We start from the raw sequence: 22,981 nt of genomic DNA, 5'->3' as shown, positions 1-22,981 counted from the left end.
CAATATTTCAGAGTCTGATTCTTTTTGTACAGCAAAATAATGTTTTGGTCATGTATACTTATTGTGTATCTAATTTATATTTTAATATATTTAACATCTACTGGTCATCCTGCCATCTAGGGGAGGGGGTGGGGGGGTAAGAGGTAAAAAATTGGAACAAGAGGTTTGGCAATTGTTAATGCTGTAAAGTTACCCATGCATATATCCTGTAAATAAAAGGCTATTAAAAAAAATACCAATATCCCCCCCCCCCAAAAAAAAAGAATCATTAACATCATAATATGAAAAGAATAAATTACATGTTATCCAAAGGAGGATAAAAAGTGTAAACAGGCTGCCGTAAGTTACCTGTGATAACTTCCCTTTGAAAAATAACATAAAAGATTTGATTGAGAACTTCCAAGCCTGGAAAAATAGGTTGATGAATTAAGAATCAGACACTAGCTGTGTGACCATGAGCAAGTTGCTTAACCTTTTTTTTTTTTTTTTTTTTTTTTTTTTTTTTGCCTTCGCTTCCTCATCTGTAAAATCAACTAGAGAAAAAAAAACTGCAAAACACTCCAGTATCTTTGGCAAGAAAATGCCAAATGGTGTTATGAAGAATCAGACATGACTAAAAACTAAGCAACGAAATTAAGAATGAAGAGAAAAAAACACAGGTATAGTGATACTCTTGAGACAATAAAAGAAATAGAATGATTCCTAATTGTTTAAGGATCCACTCAACTTATTGAAGAATATCCCTTATCAAGGATCTAAAATATATTAGGCACTATGCTATGGAAAACAGTCCTTGCCTTCAAAAAGTTTCCATCATAGCTGAGGAAACAATATGTATACAGACCAGTGGAAACAAAATATGTACAAAGTTTCTTAGAGTGTGTGTGTGTGTGTGTGTGTGTGCCCACATGCATGCATGCACTTGGAGGGGAACAGAGTTGGGGAAAGGGGGGTGAAAGGCCTCATGCTGGAAATAGCACCTGAGTTGTGCTCTGAGGGAATGTAAGAATTCTAAGAGGCAGAAGTAAGGAGGAAATACAATCCATACATGGGTGGCGGCCTCTATGAAGACACAAAGATGAGCAATACATTATTATGTGCAAGGAAAGAGAAATAATGAAGTTTGGTTAGAATGCAGACTATGAAGGGGAATAATATGTACTAAATCTGAAAAGGTAGGTTACAGCCAAGATAAGTTAAATACCAAACAGAGGAGTTTGTATTTTTTTTTTTAAAGCTTTTTATTTACAAAACATATGCAAGGGTAATTATTCTACACTGACCCTTGCAAAACTTTCTGTTCCAAATTTTTTCCTCCTTCCCCTTACCCCCTTCCCTAGATGGCAGGTAGTCCAATACATGTTAAATATGTTAAAGTATATGTTAAATACAGTACATGTATACAAATTTATACAGTTATCTTGCTGCACAAGAAAAATCAGATCTAGAAAGAAAAAAAAACCTGAGATGGAAAACAAAATGCAAGCAAATAATAAGAGAAAGAGTGAAAATGGTATGTTGTGATCCACACTCAGTTCTTACAGGCCTCTCTCTGTGTGTAGATGCCTTTCTTAATCACTGAACAATTGGAACTGGTCTGAATCTTCTCACTGTTGAAAAGAGTCATGTCCATCAGAATCTATCATCGTATAGTCTTGTTGCCATGTATAATGATCTTCTGGTTCTGCTCATTTCACTTACCATTAGTTCATGTAAGTTTCTCCAGGCCTCTCTGAAGTCATCCTGCTGGTCGTTTCTTACAAGAACAATAATATTCCATAACATTCATACATTATAATTTATTCAGCCATTCTCCAATTGATGGGCATCCTCTCAGTTTCCAGTTTCTAGCCACTACAAAAAGGGCTGCTACAAACATTTTTGCACAAGTGGGTCCCTTTCCTTCCTTTATCACTTTGGGATATAAGCCCAGTAGAAACACTGCTGGGTTAAAGAGTATGTATAGTTTAATAACTTTCTGAGCATAGTTCCAAAGTGCTCTCCAGAATGGTTGGATCTGTATTTTTTCCTACAGGCAAAAGGATGCTACTGGAATGGCATGGTCAAATCAGTGTTTTAGGAATATTATTTTGGCAAATGCATGAAGGATGGATTAGAAAGAAGGGAGACTAAAAGCAGAAAGATTTAGTTAGAATACTAGTGATGAAACACTGAACTGAGGTGGTGGTCATGTAAAATAGAAGGAAGAGGACAGATGTAGGAGATGGTGTGGCCACAGATGACTTGGCAACTAATTAGATAGGGCCATCTAGGGGACAAAAGAGCAGAGTACTGATTGTTTCCAGCTACAAGAACAGTGGGTGTAGTAAAAAATTAGAAATGTTAGGAAGAATGGATTTAGGGGGAAAGATGATTTGTTTGGGAAAACCTGGACAAGAGTCACATAAGATGAGAAGATATGGAAGTATACAATTTGCAAGAGGAGAAACAAGTCATACAGATTCTGTAACATATGAAAGCTTATTTCTCTGATACAGATTGAAAGAAGACATCAACAAATAGATTTATTGGAACTATAATAAGAATAAGCTCAATTCTCCTATTGTCCAGCTTCTTCTTTTATGCAAAATTAAATTAACAAAAGGAGATACATGAATCTCAGAAATAATCCAAAGGTACTTGGTTAACTAGCATGAAGTGATCTGAAAAACTAGAATGGGGTCAACAGCTATTTTAAGGGACAAGAGCTATTTATTTTAACACTTTGGATATAGTTGTTACACTATTTTGTGTGCATATAATATATGCATATATATACACACATACATTCAAATGATGTGGCGGATGTTACATTAATCCCATCTGTTTTGATTTCTACACATCTGTTACTTTATTTAATTTCAAGGGGTACTTTAGGTGCTGTTCCATTTTTGTTTATTTGTTTACAGATGAATACACTGAAACTTAGAAAGCTTGTGATTTGCCAAGAATTCCAGAGCTAATAAATGTTAGAGGTACAATTTGAATCCAAGTCTAATTCAAGTCTAATTTAATTTATTCAGTTATCCTTCTATGTACTCTAATATGATACCTCTTGAAATTAAGTATTACGACTCTTGGTGTATATCATCTCTTACAAACCTTAAGTTCCATGAGGTCAAATTATTTATCTTTCTTATAATGGCAGAGTGTTCTACATATAAGAATTTTTAATAAATTAAATGTTTATTAAATTAACTCCCAAAGAAGAAAAAAACCAAAGGAAGTACTCCAAAGGGAGATGGGTGGGTACATGAGAATGAGGGAAGCAGTTTAGGCGTGAAGAGTGGGGAAAAGAGAAGCTTAATAGCTTTGAGCTTTAATGGACTCTAAGGCTTCATGATTCATTATTCCTAATCCAGGACAAGTTGGTGCAGATAAGTCACACAGGTACAGACTGATTCCTTTATTTTGGCTTAAAAAGAAGCAAGCATATACTCAAAGAGTCATATGTTGTTCAATAGTTTCAGACCCCTGGATTAGACCAAAATGAAGTACACCTACATGATTTAAGACTAGAAAGGACCTTAGATCTTCAACACCAAAGCATTCATTACAGAAGAACAGACTGAGTTATTTTGCCTGAGGAAGAAAGGGAAAAAGTAGCAGAAGCAGAATTTGAATCTAAAAGTCCTGAGCCTGAAAATCCAGCATTGGATTGTTACAATTGTTACAATGCATATAGCAACTGGACCTATGATTTCAGTGAATAAAGTTAACTCCCAAGTAGGGATACTCTCTTTTTGCAAATATCTTCTTCCTACCAATGCAGGAGGGCACTGTCAGTGCAACTTCGTTTTAGAGAATTGGGAATTGCTTGATATGCTGGGAGGATAAGTGTCTTTCCTATGGACACTTCACATGCACTATTAAAAAAAAAAATTATACAAGGGGGAATCAAAAAACAGAAAGAGTTTCATTGTTTATGATTTCCAAACAAGCTTAAGATTTATCCTTAACTCTGAGAACTCTAACTTATGATGCATATATTATACTGAGTATTCAATTCCAGTCTATTAAAATCAAAACAAAAATTTCCCAAAAACCCCTGTAACTATAATGTAAATATAAGAATATGCTGTTGATACATATTTTTAATACTATGCATACAAATTTAGAAACCAAACAGAAGCTTTAAAAATTTGTTGCTTATTTCTATTTAAATGTTCTCTTTATAATTCTCATAATTCATTCAATAACATTAGAACTTGAAATGATTAAAAATAAAATTAGGAAACAATTCTACCAGCAGCCTAGTTTTGTAGGTTGAATTTATGGCTGACATTTATCTAGACTTTACTAAGCTTTGACAGAATTATTATTAAATTTATTTTTTTAAAAATCATCCAAGAATACATAAGAAAATTTTAACACATAAGGTAAAATCCCCTCACAATAAACATATTAGGAAGTAAAATGAAATTACTAGTTCCATAGATTTGCTGAATTAGTTATAAATAATTTCAAACCTCACACAATTCGGGACAAATGTTTTCTTTAGTAATTCTCTATTAAAAAATAGCTAAAGAGTGTCTGTCTGGTGTGTGTGTGTGTATCTTTAAGATTTTCAATGTGCTTTATTTGTTCTCATTTGATGCTCACAATAACTCTGTAAGGTATGTGAAGTACCATACCTAAATCTGTACTACTTGTAGATAAATTCTTAATTAAAAGCCACCATAAAAATTAAAGCTTCAAATAAAGAGAACCCAGCTCTTCACTGCTCCTTTGACTCGCTATTGCCCTTCTACTCCTTTCACTTCATTTCTTTTTTCAAACATAAGCCAATGCTATTAGGTCACTCAGCAAACCACTACACACAAGCAGAACTGGGTGAAGGAAGGGTAGTATAGGAGGGAAAAAATCTCTTTCCTCTTCCAAATCCACTTCAAATTTCTTTTTACTTACTAACATAAACTTATTTTTAAAGCTAGATCCATTTCTTTGTAGATTAGGAATCTAGTTTCTGGTATATTTAGTCCTCTCCCAACCCTATCATACTATTACAAAGTCTCAATATAGCTAACATATACATAGTTCTTAGATCTTTCACTTTCATACTTCTATCAAAAGATGGTATCTACAGAATGACACCTAGCTCCTTAATAATGTATTAACTTAATACCAGTTCAAAAGGAAACACAAGGAGGATTTGAGTTGCCATCTTCAAGAAGTCGTATAGCACCTAGATTGGCCCAGACAAAGTGATATGACCTATTTAAATTCTGCTAATATTATCAGAACTCATTTAAAAAATATTGCCAGACTGAACTATTTAGAATGAAGCACAATGCATGAAATATACAGATTCTAATAATTAAATACTTGAAATTTTTGCTCAGAAACATTGTTCTTTATATTTAAGATAGCCATTAACCAAAAAGATATTAAAATACAATTTCCGTGTATTTAATTCACTGTTAATTGTTAATTTTTGAGGGAATCAGAAATTTGTAATTTGGCATGTTTTGTTTTAAATTAAATAAAAGTTGAGATCATATGGAACAGAAAACTGGTAATTTCATTATGTTTACTTCCTGGCTGTAAGCACAAACTTGATAGAGATAGCTAATATTGGTAAGTTTGGTGACCAAGAGAGAACAACCTTGTGACCTTGGTCCAGCTGCTAAAGAAACAAGGAGGTATCTCACATTTGGGATGCTTTAGCATCAGCAGAGAGGCCAAAGATAGAAGATGACACAACAACAAAGCTCTTTTCTCCTAAAAAAATGAGCCCATCAGGTCAGATAAAGAAGGGATTTTGGAGAAAAATCACTCTGAAAACCGACCGGGGGAAAAAAAAAGAGTAAATAATAATAACTGCGCTTCCAGGCCGCTTAGCATTTTGAAAACAACCTCTTACAAAGGAAAAGTATATCAACTTTACCCCACATTCAAACTAGGGTGGCCATTAGTACAAATTGGAAAAGATGACCAAGGAAAAGATTCTATTAGCAACTAAGGCACAACAGACTACCTCAAAGAATTACAGGGTTTCACTCTCCAAGAGAAGTGGCTTTTGTTTCCACGGTTTTTCAAAGGTTTTTTTTTTTAATTTGAAAGACTTAAAACACAAAAAGAGGAAAGCAGTTTGAGGGAGTAAATAGGCAAAACTTGCAGAAGAATGAGTTTGACTAGAGAAGGAAGGTGGTGAGATTTATGAGGGGCATCAGCATGTGCAATACATGGAAGAACGTCTACCTTCTGTTAGTAATGAAGCGGGTTTTTCAGTAAAGAGTCAAAATCTTCCGAGGTTTAAAGGCATCGGCTCACAACTCCCAAGCGCCGGCGGCAAAGGCACAACCCCCTAGATTAAAGCGCAGATTCTAGCTAGGCTGACCCAGAGGTAACTAACCACTGACATCTTCAAATGCACCGAATACTTGAGCCAGTTCTATTGTCTGGGAAGTGAAACGCAAAAGCCACCGAGGTGAGAGACTTCTGCTCCCCGAACCCGGAGGACGTAAAGCGTCTAGCAGGAGGGGCGCAAGGGGCAGCGGCTGACAGACATGCCCAGGGACAAGGGAGCTGCTCTCCGAGCAGGGCGAAGAGAAGACCCTCCCCTTGCGGTCCCCCGAGGGGCAAGCCTCGGCACCTCTGCCTCCCAGAATCTCACGCCGTCACCCCTTCGGCAAAACCCTGACGGCCGAGTCCCGAAGGGGAGGGAAGACCGAGGCAGGGTCCGTTTCCTACAAATAGGGGTGATGCCACCCAACGTGACGGGGACCGAAGAAGCCCTGCCCTCCAGGGCCAGGTGCCGAGAAGGACGGAGACGCCGGTTCCCGGGCCAGGCTGCGGACTTGGGGGCAGTGGGGTTTCCGCGCCCGCAGCCACCGCGCCCGGTCCCGGTGCCATCGGGTCGGACCCGCGCCCCGGACTTTCTCCCAGGCCGCGCCGGCCTCGGCTTCGGGATCCGGCCCCTCGGCCGCCCGGCTGCCCCTTCCTACCCCCCCGGCGCCGGGGTCCCCGGGCCTCACCTCGGTCTTGGTGATGCGGTGGCGCCCCAGCTTCACCACGGCGAAGTTGCCCTTGCCCAGCGTGCCCTCGATGTCGTAGAACCCCACCCGAACCGGCCCGCGCTGCAAGTGCCTCGGGCCATCCGCCATGACCATGCTGGGCCCCGCTGCTGGACACGGGCGGACTCGAGGACAAGCGGGCGGGCGGGCGGACGCGGGCGCAGACACGGCTCCGGCTCGGGCTCGACAGCGGCGGCTCCGGCGGCGGCGGCGGCGGCGGCTCCGCTCGCTCCTTCGCCCCTTTTCCCTCCCGCTCTGCGGGGCCCAGCCAGGCGCGCGCCGCCGCTGACGTGCGCCGACGTCAGGGAGGCCGGGATGGGGGTTGGGGGAGGGAAGCAGAGAGGGGGGCGGGTCCGATACTCGCTCTGTCACCATGGCGACCGGAGCCAACGCCGACGTCGGCCCTGGCGCTGGGACAGGGAGGGAGTAAGGGATGGGGAGGGGCGCGCGGGGCCGGGACTTCTTGCTCCCGCCCCCGCCTCCCGGCCCGGCTGGGCGGGAGGAGCGGTGAGCTCGGGACTCTCGCAGTTGCTCTCCGCCGAGAAGAGAAAGAGCGAACTCTGGCGGACGGAGGCGAAGGGTGCAGCGACTGCCTGTCAACCTTTTCCCAACGTCCTACGGAGGGGTTGCTCCCTCCGAGACTCCCCCCGCCCTCCAAGGGATCGCAGCAGCCTTTAAACTGCTTAGGTAGCTCAGCTCTCGCCGACTGAAAGCATGCGCTGCCCCAGAGTTTTAGGGTTAAGCTGGCTTTTCTGGTTAAGACCAGGATCTGAGTCTGTGACAGTGCACCGCGCTTAAATCTGTATCATACCATGCAGCAGGGAAGCAAGTCTGGTCCCTCCCTTCAGGGGGCTGACATTCTGATAGTTAGTTACAAGTATGGCTGGGGGTGAGGGACAGAATCACGGAGACGGTGACTGTATCCCTACTGAGTGGTTCAGTGTGATGCTGAAGCAGAAGTATCGGTGATTTGATTACTGTTGCCAGCGCAAACCGCAGTTCGGTTGGGAGGTGGAGTGTTGGACAGAGGGCTGCATTAGGACGCTGGGCAGGGGCGTGCAGAGAGTGGGTAGGAGAGAGAAGGCAAAAAGGAGTGGGGGGGTGGGGAGAGGAGGAGAAGGACTCAGCAAGAGAACTGGGAAGATTATCATAGAAAAACTTCATAGTGGCCCGTGACTTAACGCTGAAAATCCTTGAGAAGGGTGCCAAATGCTTCGATTAAAATATAAAAACTAATTTTGAAAGGCAATTCAAATTCAACCCAATCTCAATTTATGACGGTCAAATTCTTCCTTTCTCAGGGCAGTGTTTTCTCTTCTAGTCCATCACCCCTGCCAAAAAAAGAAAAAAAAGGGAAGAAGGAAAGAATAAGGGGAACTAGCTAGGAAGCTCTTAGCACAGCTCATTCCCTTTCATTATTATAGGACCTTCAAAATGTGTCTGCTGAAAATGCTTGATTCTGCTGTGCTTTACAGTTCCTGGTGTAACCAACCCGTGGTCAGAAATTCCTTCCTGATATGCAAGGCCCAAGTATCCTTTGGAGATGTTATTTTTCTCTGTTTTGTTTTGTTTTTTGCCCCATTGAAAAGATCCAGGAACTTTTTAGCATTTAGCATTCACCTGAGTTACTGTCTAGGTCTCCTTTACAGACACATGGGCTCTAAAGGCTCAAACTATGAATAGTATTATTTATTAGTGAATGGAAAGAGATAGGATTTGTATTTGAGCTCATAGATGCAGCAATACACTCTCCATAAGTAATATCTTCTCAGAGAATTGTACTGTTTCAATGACATAATTATGACCTAGAAGGCTCCAAACAGTGGAAATTGAGATTTCCCCCCAAAAAATCAATGCTTCCCTTTAAGTTTATCTGTGGTTTGCCTCTTGCATCTCTACTCCTCTTAAAAGATATTATTGATTACTGTTCCCCACTATTATTCCTACTTGTTGACTTCCAGTATTCTTCAATGGCTCTCTATTAATCTCCAGCAAAAGACAATTCTCTCACTATCGTTAATGTCTTTTGTAGCCCTTGCTTCCTGTTACTCACTTCTCACTAAGCCCAGCAATTAGGCTTTCCTTCCCAAATAGTGTTTGTTCCTTTCCCAAAGAAACAAATTGGTCACCTGGCCTGTATAAAATAAGTCTCAGGGGATTTTTTTATAGTTCAAACTCATAAATTCCATTTATCTTTAAATCTTCTTTTGTACACAGCACCAAATCTCATATGATAGGCTTAATGATGGAATAAGGAGAGCATAGTCATAGCTACCTCTAAAATGAATCTTTGTCTTAAAATCCCATGCAGACATGGTACTTATTTACCTTTTACTATTTCCTCCTTCACAAGACTGTGCATCTTCAGCTCATGTAAGCATCTTACATTGGGCTCCTGGAATTCAGAGAAACCCCTCTACTTTCTGCTTGTTTGTCTTTCTGTCTTGTATTTTTTCCATCTTTTATCCTCCTAAGCAGATGGTCTGAGTTAGTCAAATTACTCAGGGTTTCTTTTGGAAAGGAGGATAGATGGCACTGATTCCTAGTTGGCAAGAGAGACTCATCCCTTCATAGAGTTTGAAAAGTTGTAAGGGACCTCAGTGGCCTTCTAGTCCTTCATGTATAAGGAATTCCCCAGGATAGTTTACCCAATAACTGGGCAACCAGCCAGTTGTTGAAGTTATATGAGAACTCCAATATAATATAATATAAGAGTTCCAAAGAAGGGGAACCCATCGTTTTTTAGTATTATACAACTTGATAGGAAGCTTTCTTTGTTTCAAGTCTGAATTTGTTTCTTTGCAACCTCTATCATTTTTGACTTTGTCCTTAAGGATCAAACTGAACAAATCTAATTCCTTCTCCACATGATAGTCCTTCAAACATTTGAAGACACCTATTATGCCCCCACTCTAGGCCAAATATATGCTGCCTGCTTTAACTGATTTCCTCTACCTGGTATGAACTCAAGATTCTCTTGGCTAACTTTGGATTCTCTGCAGTTTATCACTGTTTTTAAACAGTAGTGTCCAGAAATGAAGACAACACTCTAGATGAGGTCTAAAGAAAACAGAGTACAGTGAGATCATCACTATCCTATTCCAGGAAGCTCTGCCTTCCTTCAGTAGCTTTCGTGGCTGCCATATAACTCATAATGGACTTGCATTCCACTTAAATCCCCAGATCTTTTTCAGAACAACTGAAAAGTCATAACTTGTAAAATGACTTATACCCACAGGTAATTCTTAACATTTATCCCTCTTGCAGCTTAAAGCTCTAGCCAATCAATATTTTTTTTGCATATCTCTATCATCCAGTATATCATCCCTCCCAGCTTTGTATCATCTTCAAATCTGATAAATATACCATTTATGCCTTAATTAAAGTCGTTTTTTCTGCTTTAAAGTAAGTTTCTTTCTTTTTTTTTTTTTAATTCAAGTCTTTGATAAAAATATTAATTAGCACAGGACAAGCCCAGATCCCTGGAATACTTCCCTGGAAACCTCCACCTTATAACAAACTATTAATTATTCTTTGAATTCATCCATACAACCAATTCTGAATTCATTTGATTGTGTTATTGTTTTAGCAGTCATGGAGTGATGCATAAAGAGCTGACCTTGAATCCAAAAAGGACTGTTTCTGACTTATACTGACTGTGATCCTGGGCAAGTCTCTTAACCTAAGTGTTCTAGGTGATTCTATAAGTTTCAGAAAAAGTATCTGCAACTTATCATTGTCTTCTTGACTGTGATATTAAATTACTTGTCTTAATACCATGGAGTTCCCTTTTCTGGGAGGTACCTATATCACCGAAATTGCAAGTCTAATTCTTTATCTGTATCTCTCCATCTTCTCAAAAAGAATTATATGGTGTATTTTATAGAAAAGCTTTTGCTAAAAACTAGTTTATTCACAGTATCTTCCTCATCCTCTAGTTCAGTAATCTTGTCAGAAAAGGAAATGAGGTTAACTAGGTATGAACTGCTCTGGATGAAGTCATTTTTGCTCTTTATAATCACCTTTTAAATGTTCATTGCATCAGTGAGCCATGCTAATACTTTTCCAGAAATTGAAGTCAAAGTTTTATAGTACCTATGTCATTCATTTCTAAAGGGTTAATAATAAATAATCCACTTAATTAACTTGTAAGTGCTCTCTGTTTCCTCTCCAGCACTCTGGAAAGTTAAATTATACTAATGTAAACAAATAGTTGGCCACTGGGCAGTGCAGTGGACAGAGTCCCATTCCTTGGAATCAAGAAAATTTATCTTTCTGAGTTCAAATCTGGCCTCAGACACTTACTAGCTGTGTAATCCTAGGCAAATTACTTAACCTAAGCATAGACCTTATAGTAGGTCAAAAATTTAAACTGTTTATTTAGTGAGCAGAATCAGGAGATCATCATATATGTCAACAACAATATTGTAAGAGGATGTATTCTGATGGAAGTGGATATCTTCAACAAAGAGAAGATCTAATTCATTTCTAACTGATTAATGATGGACAGAATACAGATACAGACAGATGGACAGAACACTGGGAAATGAGTGTAAATTGTTTGCATTTTTTGTTTTTCTTCCCAGGTTATTTTTACCTTCTGAATCCAATTCTTCCTGTGCAATAAGAGAATTGTTTTGTTCTGCACACATATATTGTATCTAGGATATACTATAACATATTTAATATGAATAAGACTGCCTGCCATCTAGGGGAGAAGGTGGAGGGAAGGAAGGGAAAAATTGAAACAGAAGTGAGTGCAAGGGATAATATTGTAAAAAATTACCCATGCATATGTACTGTCAATAAAAAGTTACAATAATAAAAAAAAAGAAAATGCATTTCAAAATTTAAAAAAAAATAAAGATAAGGAAACTAAAAAAAAAACTTCATTTAGAACAATGGAAACAAGAAGAAAAATTTTAAAATGGAGAAAAAATGTGAGAGAGAAATCTTTTGAGTCATAGTGCCATATAAATATATATATATGTGTGCACATATACACACACATATATGTGTGTATTTTTCTTTTGAGACTAGATGTCTTTGAACCCAGAAAACAAATATTGCTATTTTGTTTACTTATTCATAAGTCTTGTTTGGATTTTTGCCTTTTATTACTTTATTTTTTTAATAGCTTTTTATTTACAAGTTATATGCATGGGTAATTTTACAACATTGACAATTGCCAAACCTTTTGTTCCAATTTTTTCCCTCCTTCCCCCTCCCCCCTCCCCTATATGGCAGAATGACCAGTAGATGTTAAATATATTAAAATATAAGCCTTTTATTACTTTAAAAGAGAGTTAATACCTCCAGCTCTTTTCAGTGGTCATTATATAACATCATTCTTGGATGTCTCACTATGACTTTTCCCTTTTCTGAAATGCATTATGATTTATAAACATCTTTTCTTTTTTTGCTGAGGTGATTGGGGTTAAGTGACTTACCCAAGGTCACACAGCTAAGAAGTGTTAAGTGTTTGAGACCAGATTTGAACTCAGATCCTCTTGACTTTAGGGCTGGTGCTCTATCCACTGTGCCACCTAGTTGCTCCATAAACATTTTTTTCTTAAATGTGGCACCCCAAACTGCTTCAGATGTGGCCTATTCAGCGCACAAATACAAAGAAACAGGGTTTTAGATGCTATTTTTGTATACTAGGTTTACCTTAGCATTTTCTGGAACAAGACATACTTGTGTGGAGTTTATAGTCAAATTCTTCCCCTATACCCATTACTCTCCTACTCCAGTCTTTTTCATATGAATTATTATCAAACTACAAGTCTTATCCTATTATTTGGCTTATATTACTAGAATTTGTATTTATCTCTATTAAATGATGTCTTGTTGGTTCTGTCCAAGTTCCAGCCTATTAAGATAATTTTAAATCTTAATTCTAGTGTCCATTGCATTAATTGTACCTCTCATTTTTGTATCCTCCATAAATATGATTAACATAACTTTTATCCAACTCATTGATAGAAATGATAAACAGGACAGGACCAAAGCTAAAAAACTGTGACATGCCTCTAGATACCTAATTCTAGGTTGACATTAATCCATTAATCATCATTCTTTGGGTAAGATTAAAGGAAATGAAATTAGTTTAGCATGACTTGTTCTTAATGAACTTATTATGCCATTTCATGGCATTAATCTCTTTTCCAAGATTCCGCAAATCATTTGCTTAATAAACCAACATGAAACATCTATTTTTTACCATTCAATGATTTCTGAAACCTATTTTTTCCTCTTCCTAAAAAAATTAGTATATTGCTACATTTCCAGATATTTAGCCCTTCTTCATTTTTCCATGATTTCTCAGAGATCACAGGACTGTGGGATCATAGTTTTGAAACTGTAAGGAAGGACCTTAGAAATCATCTAGTCCACTCTACTCATTTTATAGATGAAATCTCAGAGAGGTTAAATTACTTAGTCACAGAGGTAGTAAGGAGCAGTCAGGATTTGAATTCAGATGTTTTAATCACATATCTAGTGTTCTTTCCACTTCACTTGTCTAAGTTTTGTTTTTTGTTTTTGTTTTTTACAGTATTTTGGGTTTTATTTTATTTAGACTAGATACTTGATTAGGATTCCTTTTATCTTGGATATTATTGCTTTTGATGATTCTTGTTCTATTACATTTCTTCCCTAGAAAAAATGAAAGCAAAATAGAATTTGAGTTCAGACCTCTCTTTTAAAACATTTTACCTATTAAAAAAAACCAATTTTGCATTCAGTTATGAATTTTCTCACTTCCATTTCTCCTTCTACACTTCCTTCCCCTTGAAAAAGCAAGAAAAACAAAACTCATTACAAATATGTACAGTGAAACAAAACAAGTTCCTGCATTAGCCGTGTTGGGAAAAAAATTATCAATCTGCATTCTTAAGTCCATCACCTTTTTATCTGGAAGTAAATGGCTTCATTATGGATCCTCTGAAATTGTGGTTGGTCATTGTGCTCATCAGAGTTCTGAAGTCTTTCAAAGTTTTCTTTACAATATTATTGTTATTATATAAATTGTTCTGATCTTGCTCACTTTGCTTTGTCTCAATTCATAGAAATCTTCCCAGATTTGTTTGAAACAATATCCTTCATTTCTTATAGCCCATTAGCATTCGATCATATTGATATACCATGACTTGTTCAATGATAGGCACCCCTAAGTTTCCAATTCTTTGTCACTTTGAATTTGTCATTTTCCTTTTTTTTCTTTCAATTTTACCAATCAATTGGGTATAAAATTTTTCAGAATTGTCTTAACTTGTATTTTCCTAATTATTAGTGATTTTGAGCATTTTGTGTATGGCTATTGATAGCTTGGCTTTCTTCCTCTGAAAACAACTTTATCCTTTGATCATTTATCACTTGGAAAAAGATTCTTCTTGTATTTCTGACTAAGATCCCTATATATCTTTCAAATGAAATATTTATCATTTGGAAATTAAATTTGTCCCATTCACAATAAAAGAGACTGAAGCAGAACTCTAAACCAATGGCACTTTATTAAACGGTTCATGGTTCCCTCTAATGAAGTGGTCTCAGATTTTCCTCACAATCTAAAATGCCCCCTCCTTGCAGAGGAAGCAAAATATGTCAGCAGAGCCATGAGTTGGATGAAGCAAGGAATATTTTCATTGACTAGGTAATCATTAGATGATCATAAGATGGTCACCTGCTCCTGTTGGATGACAAAATGGTCCAGAGGTACAAAAATAAATGAGGGGAGTTTCCATGTTGTTGGGTCACCTCTCCCACACTGGGCTTGGTCACTAAAACAAGGAATGCAAGGGTGGAAGGTCTTTAATTAATTTCATATAATTAAGCAAGTGAAGTTAGAATCTTCAGCTCATACTCTAGACCTAATATACAAAACTTTGATATGATTCTATCAAATTTATTACTGATTGAAACAGAGTAGGGAGTCAAAGAAATTATTTCTCACAATCAAAAATTTGTGGCAACCAGTCCCCCCCCACCAATTTTCTGTTTCTCTTATAATTTTTCATTGGTTTTGTTTGCCCAAAACTTTAAAAATTTTACATAATCAAAATGATCTATTTTGCCTTTTTAATCTCTTATTTGATCATGAACTCTTCCCCTATACAAAGACATGACAAGTAATTTCTTCCATGTTTCTCTAATCTGTTTATGATATTTTCCTTTATGTCTAAATCTTGTACCTTTTTGGAACTTATCTTGGTATCTGAAATGAGATGTTAATCTATACCTAGTTTGTGGCAGAAAACTACTTTTTCCTAAACAGTTGGATGCAAATTTATTGTTCTGCTCTTTTTCTCTTTTATTGATGAAAGTGTTATGAAATATAAATTTTTATCATGTCTGTATTCTGCCAAATTTGTCATGTTATCTCAATGTTATTATTTTTAATGAAATTGTTGTTTTTATGATTTGTTCTTTCATCAATTTCTTTTACTTATTCTTTAGGATTAAATTATTTAGTTTCCAATTAATTTTTTATCTTTGTTTCATAGACTTTTTATTGAATATAATTTTTATTGCATTGTGATTTGTAAAAAGGCATTTAATACTTCTGTTTTTCTGTGTTTGTTTGTAAGATTTTTAATGGTCTAATACAAAATCAATTCTGTGGAGGACCCATACATAAATGAGAATAGGTATATTCCTTTTTTAACTTCAGAGGTATAACTTTTGTAAAATTTTATTCAGCTTTTAAATTTTTTTTTGGTTTATTTTTGGTTATATTTAACTTGATCTAAGAGGGTCAGAATGGATTCCCCATTCTTATAGTTTTATTCTCTATTTCTCTTTAAAACTCATTTGACTTTTAAAAATTTAGATGTTTTGCTATTTGGTGTATATACATATTAATGTTGATATTACTTCATTATTCATAATACCTTTTAGCAAAATGTAGCTTCACTGTTTATCCCTTTTAATTAGGTCTATTTATACTTATGATTTGTCTGTGATCATGATTGTTACTCCTGCCTTTTCTTCGTCAGCTAAAGCATAATAGATTTTGTTTTAAACCTTCTCCCCTCTTTTTTTAAAACTCACTTGAGAGTATCTTTTTGTTTCTGGGTGTTTCTTATAAATAACAATTTATTGGATTCTGATTTCTGATGCAGATGTAATGTAAACAATTTAACTTTGTTTAGTCCCTTATTTATCTTGTTTATCTTTACTTTTTTATGCTTCTCTTTTTTCTTCTTTTAAAAATTATTTCCCCCCCAGTTACATTTAAAACAATTTTCACATTTGTTTTTAAATTAAAACTTTTGAATTTCAGATTCTTTCCCTTATCCCCACCCTTAGTCTCCAATAAGAAACTACATGTGAAGTTATGCAACACATTTCTATAAAAGTCATGTTGTAAAAGAAAACATAAATCTCCTTTCCAAAGAAAAACTCTCAAGAAAAATAAAGTAAAAATAAAAAGAGAGCAAGAGAGAATACTTCAATCTGTATTTAGATACAACCAGTTCCTTCTCTGGGTATGGATAGGATTTTTCATTGTAAATCCTTCAGAGGATTTGTGGATCAGGGTACTGCTGAAAATAGCAGTCATTTACAGCTGATTATCCTGGAACATCGCTATTACTTAGTACACAGTACATTTCACTTTGCTTGAGGCATTTCCAGGTTTTTTTCTTAGAGCATCCTGCTCATCATTTCCCAAAGAACAATAACATTCCATCATAATCACATGCCACAATTTATTCAGTCATTTCCCAATTGATGGGCATCCCCTCAATTTCCAATTTTTTGTCCTGAGAAGAGATTATGCTTCTCTTGATTCCTATATTTGTATATCAAATATTCTACTTAGCTTTGTTTTTATCATTAGGAATACTTGAAAGAGTTCATAAAAGATTCATCTTCCCTTGTAGGATTACATGTAGTTGGGTTTTCTGGGTAGTAGTTGTAAATTATTTTTGTTTGTATACCTACATCTTTTGCCTTATAAAATATTATATTCCTAGCCCTCATCTAGTGGATCCTTGATAGTTGAATTCTTTCTTTCTAGCTTTTTGTACTACTTTTAAATTTACTCTAGGAACTCTGGTTTTTGGATATAATATTCTTAGATTTCATTTAGGGTTTCTTTCAGGAGGTGACCAATAAAATTCTTTCAATTTCTACTTTGCCCTCTAATTTTAAGAAATCTGAGCAGTTTTCTCTTATGATTTCTTGAAATATGATATTTAAATGGTCTTTCTCTCTCTCTCATATCATGATTGTTAGGTATTCCATTGATTCTCTAATTATTTCTTCTTGATCTGTTTTCCAAATCAGTTGTTTTCGCTGAGATGCCTCACATTTTCTTCTAGTTTTCAGTCTTTTGAATTTATTTTAATTTTTCTTGATATCTCATAGAGTCATTAGCTTTTACTTGATCAATTCTAATTTTCAGGGAGTTATTTTCTTAGGTGAGTTTTGTACCTCTTTTTCTAAACTGTTTATTCTCTCCTTATCTCCACATTAACCAATGGAAAGCTTCTCAATGTGTATTTATGCCACCTAACTTCTTAAGGGCTTGAGCTTATTGTTATTGTTTTAAATTATAATAATATTAATAACTGTAATATTAGTACTATTTATTCCAGGATTTAGGGGAACTTATTCTGAAAAAAAAACCCCAAAAACAAATAAAATGTAGATTTGTCAAGTGAGCTGAATCATTTAAAAATTGAGAAATATCCAAGTGAAGCCAAGTATTATCTCAGTGAGTGATATGGTTTTACATATGTTAGCAATAAAAATTCACTAAATTACAGTTATCTACTAATTACCAGAAAGACACTAGGAAAGATAGAAAGAATAAGACAGTCCTGACCTACATGTAACTTACAATTTAGTATGGAAAATGAGCTATACAAGCACATATACCTCTTATTTAAGGTAGAATATGAAAGTGATTCAAAAAGAACGGCATGAAGTTACAATTAATTATGAATTAGGGTGGGAAGGAAAGCCCATGTGGCTGAGAGGTGGTGGGGAGATTTCATGTGAGAAATGACATGTTAAGTACAGGAAGGCTAATTTCATAAGCACTTTATTTGCAAAATGATTTTACTTTTATTATTTTTCACTAACTGCAAGTAGACATCTTTGTTCTCATTTTATAATTGTTGGTTGTTGTCCTTTGTTCTCACAGAGGACCAAAGTGACATCACTATGCTAGTCACGTTTCGGTGTGTCCAACTATGGCTGATCAGACTAATAGGAGCTCAGCATGTTCTGTCACACATCAGGCACAAATAATCCATATGAACCTTTGGGGTCGATGATCTAACTTTGTGCATCTACATTTTTTCTGTGCTACTTTAATTATGCTTTGCTTATAGAACACAGAACTTACTCTGGTGTGGACTGAGTAGTCTTTTGCAACCATTTCCCATATCATGCTATCACTTCTAAAGTTAAGAGACCTTGAGAGTGTCCTTGTATTGCTTTTTCTGACCACCACATGAGTGCTTGCTTATGTGAATTTTCCATAAAATAGTCTTTTTTTTTTTTTTTTTTGGCAAGCATACACTTGCCATCTAAACAATGTGGCCAGTCCAAGGGGGCTGTGTTCTTTGTAGTAGATTTTGAATCCAGACAGTTTAAAAGCCTTATTTTATACTGTGAGAAGTTGAACAACAACAAAAAAAGAGTGACTTTTGAGGTCAGATGGATCTCTGAATGAAAGCTCATATATTTAAATTGTAAAATGAGGGCCCCAGAGGTATAGAGATCTCTTTGGGAATGGAAGAATTTGCACAGTGGTATCGGTAAAGTTTGTGTACCCAATCTCCAAGAGGCAGTGTAATAAAACCTGATTTTAATTAAATCTTGCCTCTAAAATTTAATAATTTTGTGACTTTGAGCAAGTCACTTAGCTCTAAACTTCAGTGTCCTTATCTGAAGGAAATTTAAATGAGCTGTCTGAGTTTACTTGGAACCCAGATTTATTTAGAAAGATTGCCTCATCTGGATTAAAAGGGATCTGAGTTTAAAACATATAGCTAACACTTAGTAGCTAGGTGATCTTGGGAAAGTCATTTACCATCTCTAAGGAAACTTAGGTTTTCTTATTTAGAGAAAATAAGATAATAACTTAAGTACCTAACTCACAGAAGGTGCTTAAAGAAGATCAAATGAGATAAACTATTCAAAGTATTATATACATGTCAGTTTTTACTAAAGATTATTATTAATTAATATATTTATATGGAATTTTGATATAAGTAGCTCTAAGAGTTCTCTAATGTTTTAAGATTGAGAATGTGAGATTCTTCCTTAGCACTATGGTCCATGTTAAATGTAAACATTCAAGTGCATATAGCTATGAGGAAGAAAAAAAGGAAACATTGTAATTCCAGTCCTAAAGCTCACTAGTATGGGACTCTTAATTGGTAGAGATCAGTGTCCTCTGTCTACATGAGGAGCAGGACAGAGTTTACTGGAGAGTTTAGTCTCTTTAGTCATCAACCCTACTTTAGATTGCTGAAGGAAAACACTGGGCAGAAGCTGAGATGAGAGGAGCTGATAGTCTCTACCAGGTCCCTATTCACACTTTCTCCTTTGCAGATTTTGCAGAATTTACCTTGAGGTGAGAGCCAGGACACTCTTTTGAGTCAAGTTACCTCCCTCTTAATGGAAAAGCTTCTTCACATTGCGTTGTCTGGTACATAATCTCTTGCATATCCATTCTTTGATTTCTGTTTTGATATGATTGGATACATTGGATACATAATTTGCTATTTTCTGTGTCTGTCATTGTGGAATTGATATTTGGTGGGGAGTCAAGCCTTAAATATGAACTTTGGGGTCTTGCTCCCACCAATTAATTGAGTAGTGATTAGAAGTTAGTTTGAACTTAAAAACCATATCCTCTAGATTAATAATATTTAAAGAAGATAAACATAATTCTATCCAGTACCCCCTCTATCTGGGGAGAGTAAAGTGATGAAATTTCTGACTCAAATCTCCTGTTTCCTCTATTAGCAGAAAATAAAGTCTCCTTCAGGAGGAAAAAAATTGGGATGGGAGGGAAGAAGAAGCTAGATGTCTATTCTGCTTCCCTTTAAGCCATACAATGGCACCTCACATTATATGTATGAATATAATTGTTATTACACAACATAAAATTTTCATTTTAAAAGTATTTTTACCAAATGCTTAATTTATTATATATTATTTTGCTCCTAAATCTTCAGTCTCCATTCAAAGCCATTTTTATTTCTAATTATAAAGGCTAATGCTCCCTCTACTGGTCAAGGACACCTTTCCTATTATTGATATATCCCTAAAGCCAGAATGGCAAAGGATGAGATTTTTTAATGTTGCAATAAGTCAAGATGCCTTGATTTTTAAAATAACTTTTTATTGACAGAACATATGCCTGGGTAATTTTTTACAACATTATCCCTTGCATTCACTTCTGTTCTGACTTTCCCCCTCCCTCTCTCCACCCCTTCCCCTAGATGGCAAGCAGCCCTATACATGTTAAATATGTCACAGTGTATCTTAGATGCAATATATGTGTGCAGAACCGAACACTTCTCTTGTTGCACAGGAATAATTGGATTCAGAAGGTAAAAATAACCCGGGAAGAAAAGCAAAAATGCAAGCACTTTACATTCATTTCCCAGTGTTCTTTCTTTGGGTGTAGCTGCTTCTGTCCATCATTGGTCAATGGAACTGAATTAGATCTTCTCTTTGTCGAAGAAATCCACTTCCATCAGAATACATCTTCATACAGTATCTTTGTTGAGGTATATAATGATCTTCCTGGTTCTGCTCATTTCACTTAGCATCAGTTCATGTAAGTCTCTCCAAGCCTCTCTGTATTCATCCTGCTGGTCATTTCTTACAGAACAATAATATTCCAACATTCATATACCACAATTTACCCAACCATTCTCCAATTGATGGACATCCATTCATTTTCCAGTTTCTAGCCACTACAAACAGGGCTGCCACAAATATTTTGGCATATATAGGTTTCCCTTTCCCATCTTTAGTATTTCTTTGGGATATAAGCCCAGTAGTAGCACTGCTGGATCAAAGGGTATGCACAGTTTGATAACTTTTTGGGCATAATTCCAGATTGCTCTCCAGAATGGTTGGATTCATTCACAACTGCACCAACAATGCATCAGTGTCCCAGTTTTCTCGCATTCCCTCCAACATTCATCATTTATTCTTGTCATTTTAGCCAATCTGACAGGTGTGTAGTGGTATCTCAGAGTTGTCTTAATTTGTATTTCTCTGATCAATAATGATTTGGAACACTCTTTCATATGAGTGGTAATAGTTTCAATTTCATCATCTGAAAATTGTCTGTCCATGTCCTTTGACTATCAATTGGAAAATGAAGATACCTTGATTTTGATGTTCAAGCCTCTGAATGATCTAATGGTCTCTCTATATAAACATCTTTGAAAGACAAAGAATGAAAACAATACAATGCAATACAATTCAACAAATATTTATTAAATATCTACTTTTAAAAAGTATTGTACCTTTGTCAAAAATCAAGCTGTCCTTACCCTCAAGGAGTTTATATTTACTTCAAATAAAGGTCTAGTACACAGATAAAGAAAATATAAAAAAATGTACAAAGTATTGTAAAATAATTTGGAGAGGGAGAAAGAGAACTAGAAGAATCAATATAAAGGCTTTTGTCAGAGATATCACTATACTTAGAATCAGAGGAAATCATAAATTCTAAGGAGTGGGGATGATGGAGGATGTTACTGACATCAGTGCAGAAACCTGGGAGAAGGAGATATAACATCATGTATCGAGAACATCTGGCTAGTTATTTTGACTGTATTAACAGGTATATTAAATGGAGTAATAAGACAGGAAAGATAAGCAGGAGCTTATATTTAAATGCCAAGCTGGCAACTTTATATTTTATCTTAAAAGTCATTAATACTTTTAGGTAGAGAGTGATATGGTCAAATCTGTATTTAACTTGGAGTTGTCAAGATTCTGAAATTTAAGTATGTCTACCACTTGTGACTGAGCATTAGGTGCCATATAGCTGAAAATTCCCAGAAAATTTAGAGGGTCTCAACTCCAAAGATACAATATAAATCCACAAAATCAGTTCCAACCATCATTACATAGTACTTATTAGGCATGTGGTTTCTGGCTAGGCATTGTATCCTTAAAACCCGAAGCTGTTCCCTTCCTTACTCTGTATTTAGGTATCTCACTAATCTATCAAAGTTAAATTATGAGTCTAGAGACTGGAGATTACATCTAATTTTGATGCATAAAGCCCCAATTGCCCAAATGGTGCACAACAAATAGTAAATACTAATTATACTATTTAGCCAACCATCTCAATCAACTACTTGGAAACAGAAACATTACCACCCAGTAGCCCAAAGGAATCCAAAGCAAGTATCACATTACTACTAGAGAACTATATGCAAGGTTTTTGAGGCTGCCACAGAAATATTTTCTACAGAGGAAAAAATTAGATCAAGTTGATTCCATGTTTTTGAAGGATTTGATAATTAGATATAGGAAACACTGTCACAGAATTATAATGGGACAGCAAAACCCTTTCTTTCTGCCATGATATTACCAATCCCTAACACTTGTGCATAGAATAACTACTTATCGACACTTATTTTTCTATTTAAGAGCATAGTGTGAGTTATGTGGCCTATATAGGTTACATCTGTCCAGATGTGATTCACAGAGGCATGAATAGATACCTCTAAAGACATTTTTCTTTCTTTTTTAAAAATAGTATTTTATTTTCCCAAATACATACAAAGAGTTTTCAACATTCATCTTTGCAAAACCTTGTGTTCCAAAACTTTCTCCTTCTCTTCCCACCATCCTTCTCCCCAAAACAGCAAGCAATCTGATATAGGTTAAATACGTGTGATTCTTCTAAACATATTTCCATATTTCTCATGATACACAACAAAAATCAGATCAAAAGGGGAAAAATGCAA

The 22,981-nt window shown here is 36.2% G+C and overlaps 1 protein-coding gene across 1 annotated transcript in view; it reads right to left on the bottom strand.

The window, feature by feature from the left end:
• Positions 1 to 7,343, bottom strand: part of SIK2 (salt inducible kinase 2) — a 146,589-nt gene extending 139,246 nt beyond the window's left edge. The window contains exon 1 of the mRNA XM_023499464.2: positions 6,978 to 7,343. Coding sequence (XP_023355232.1) covers positions 6,978 to 7,112 — 135 coding nt within the window. The 5' untranslated portion in view covers positions 7,113 to 7,343. The remainder of the gene's footprint in view (positions 1 to 6,977) is intronic.
• Between the last annotated feature and the right edge of the window lie 15,638 nt (positions 7,344 to 22,981).

This window comes from Sarcophilus harrisii, chromosome 3, assembly GCF_902635505.1.
Source record: "Sarcophilus harrisii chromosome 3, mSarHar1.11, whole genome shotgun sequence".
Taxonomy (NCBI): domain Eukaryota; kingdom Metazoa; phylum Chordata; class Mammalia; order Dasyuromorphia; family Dasyuridae; genus Sarcophilus; species Sarcophilus harrisii.
This window is presented reverse-complemented; position numbering and strand designations above follow the sequence as displayed.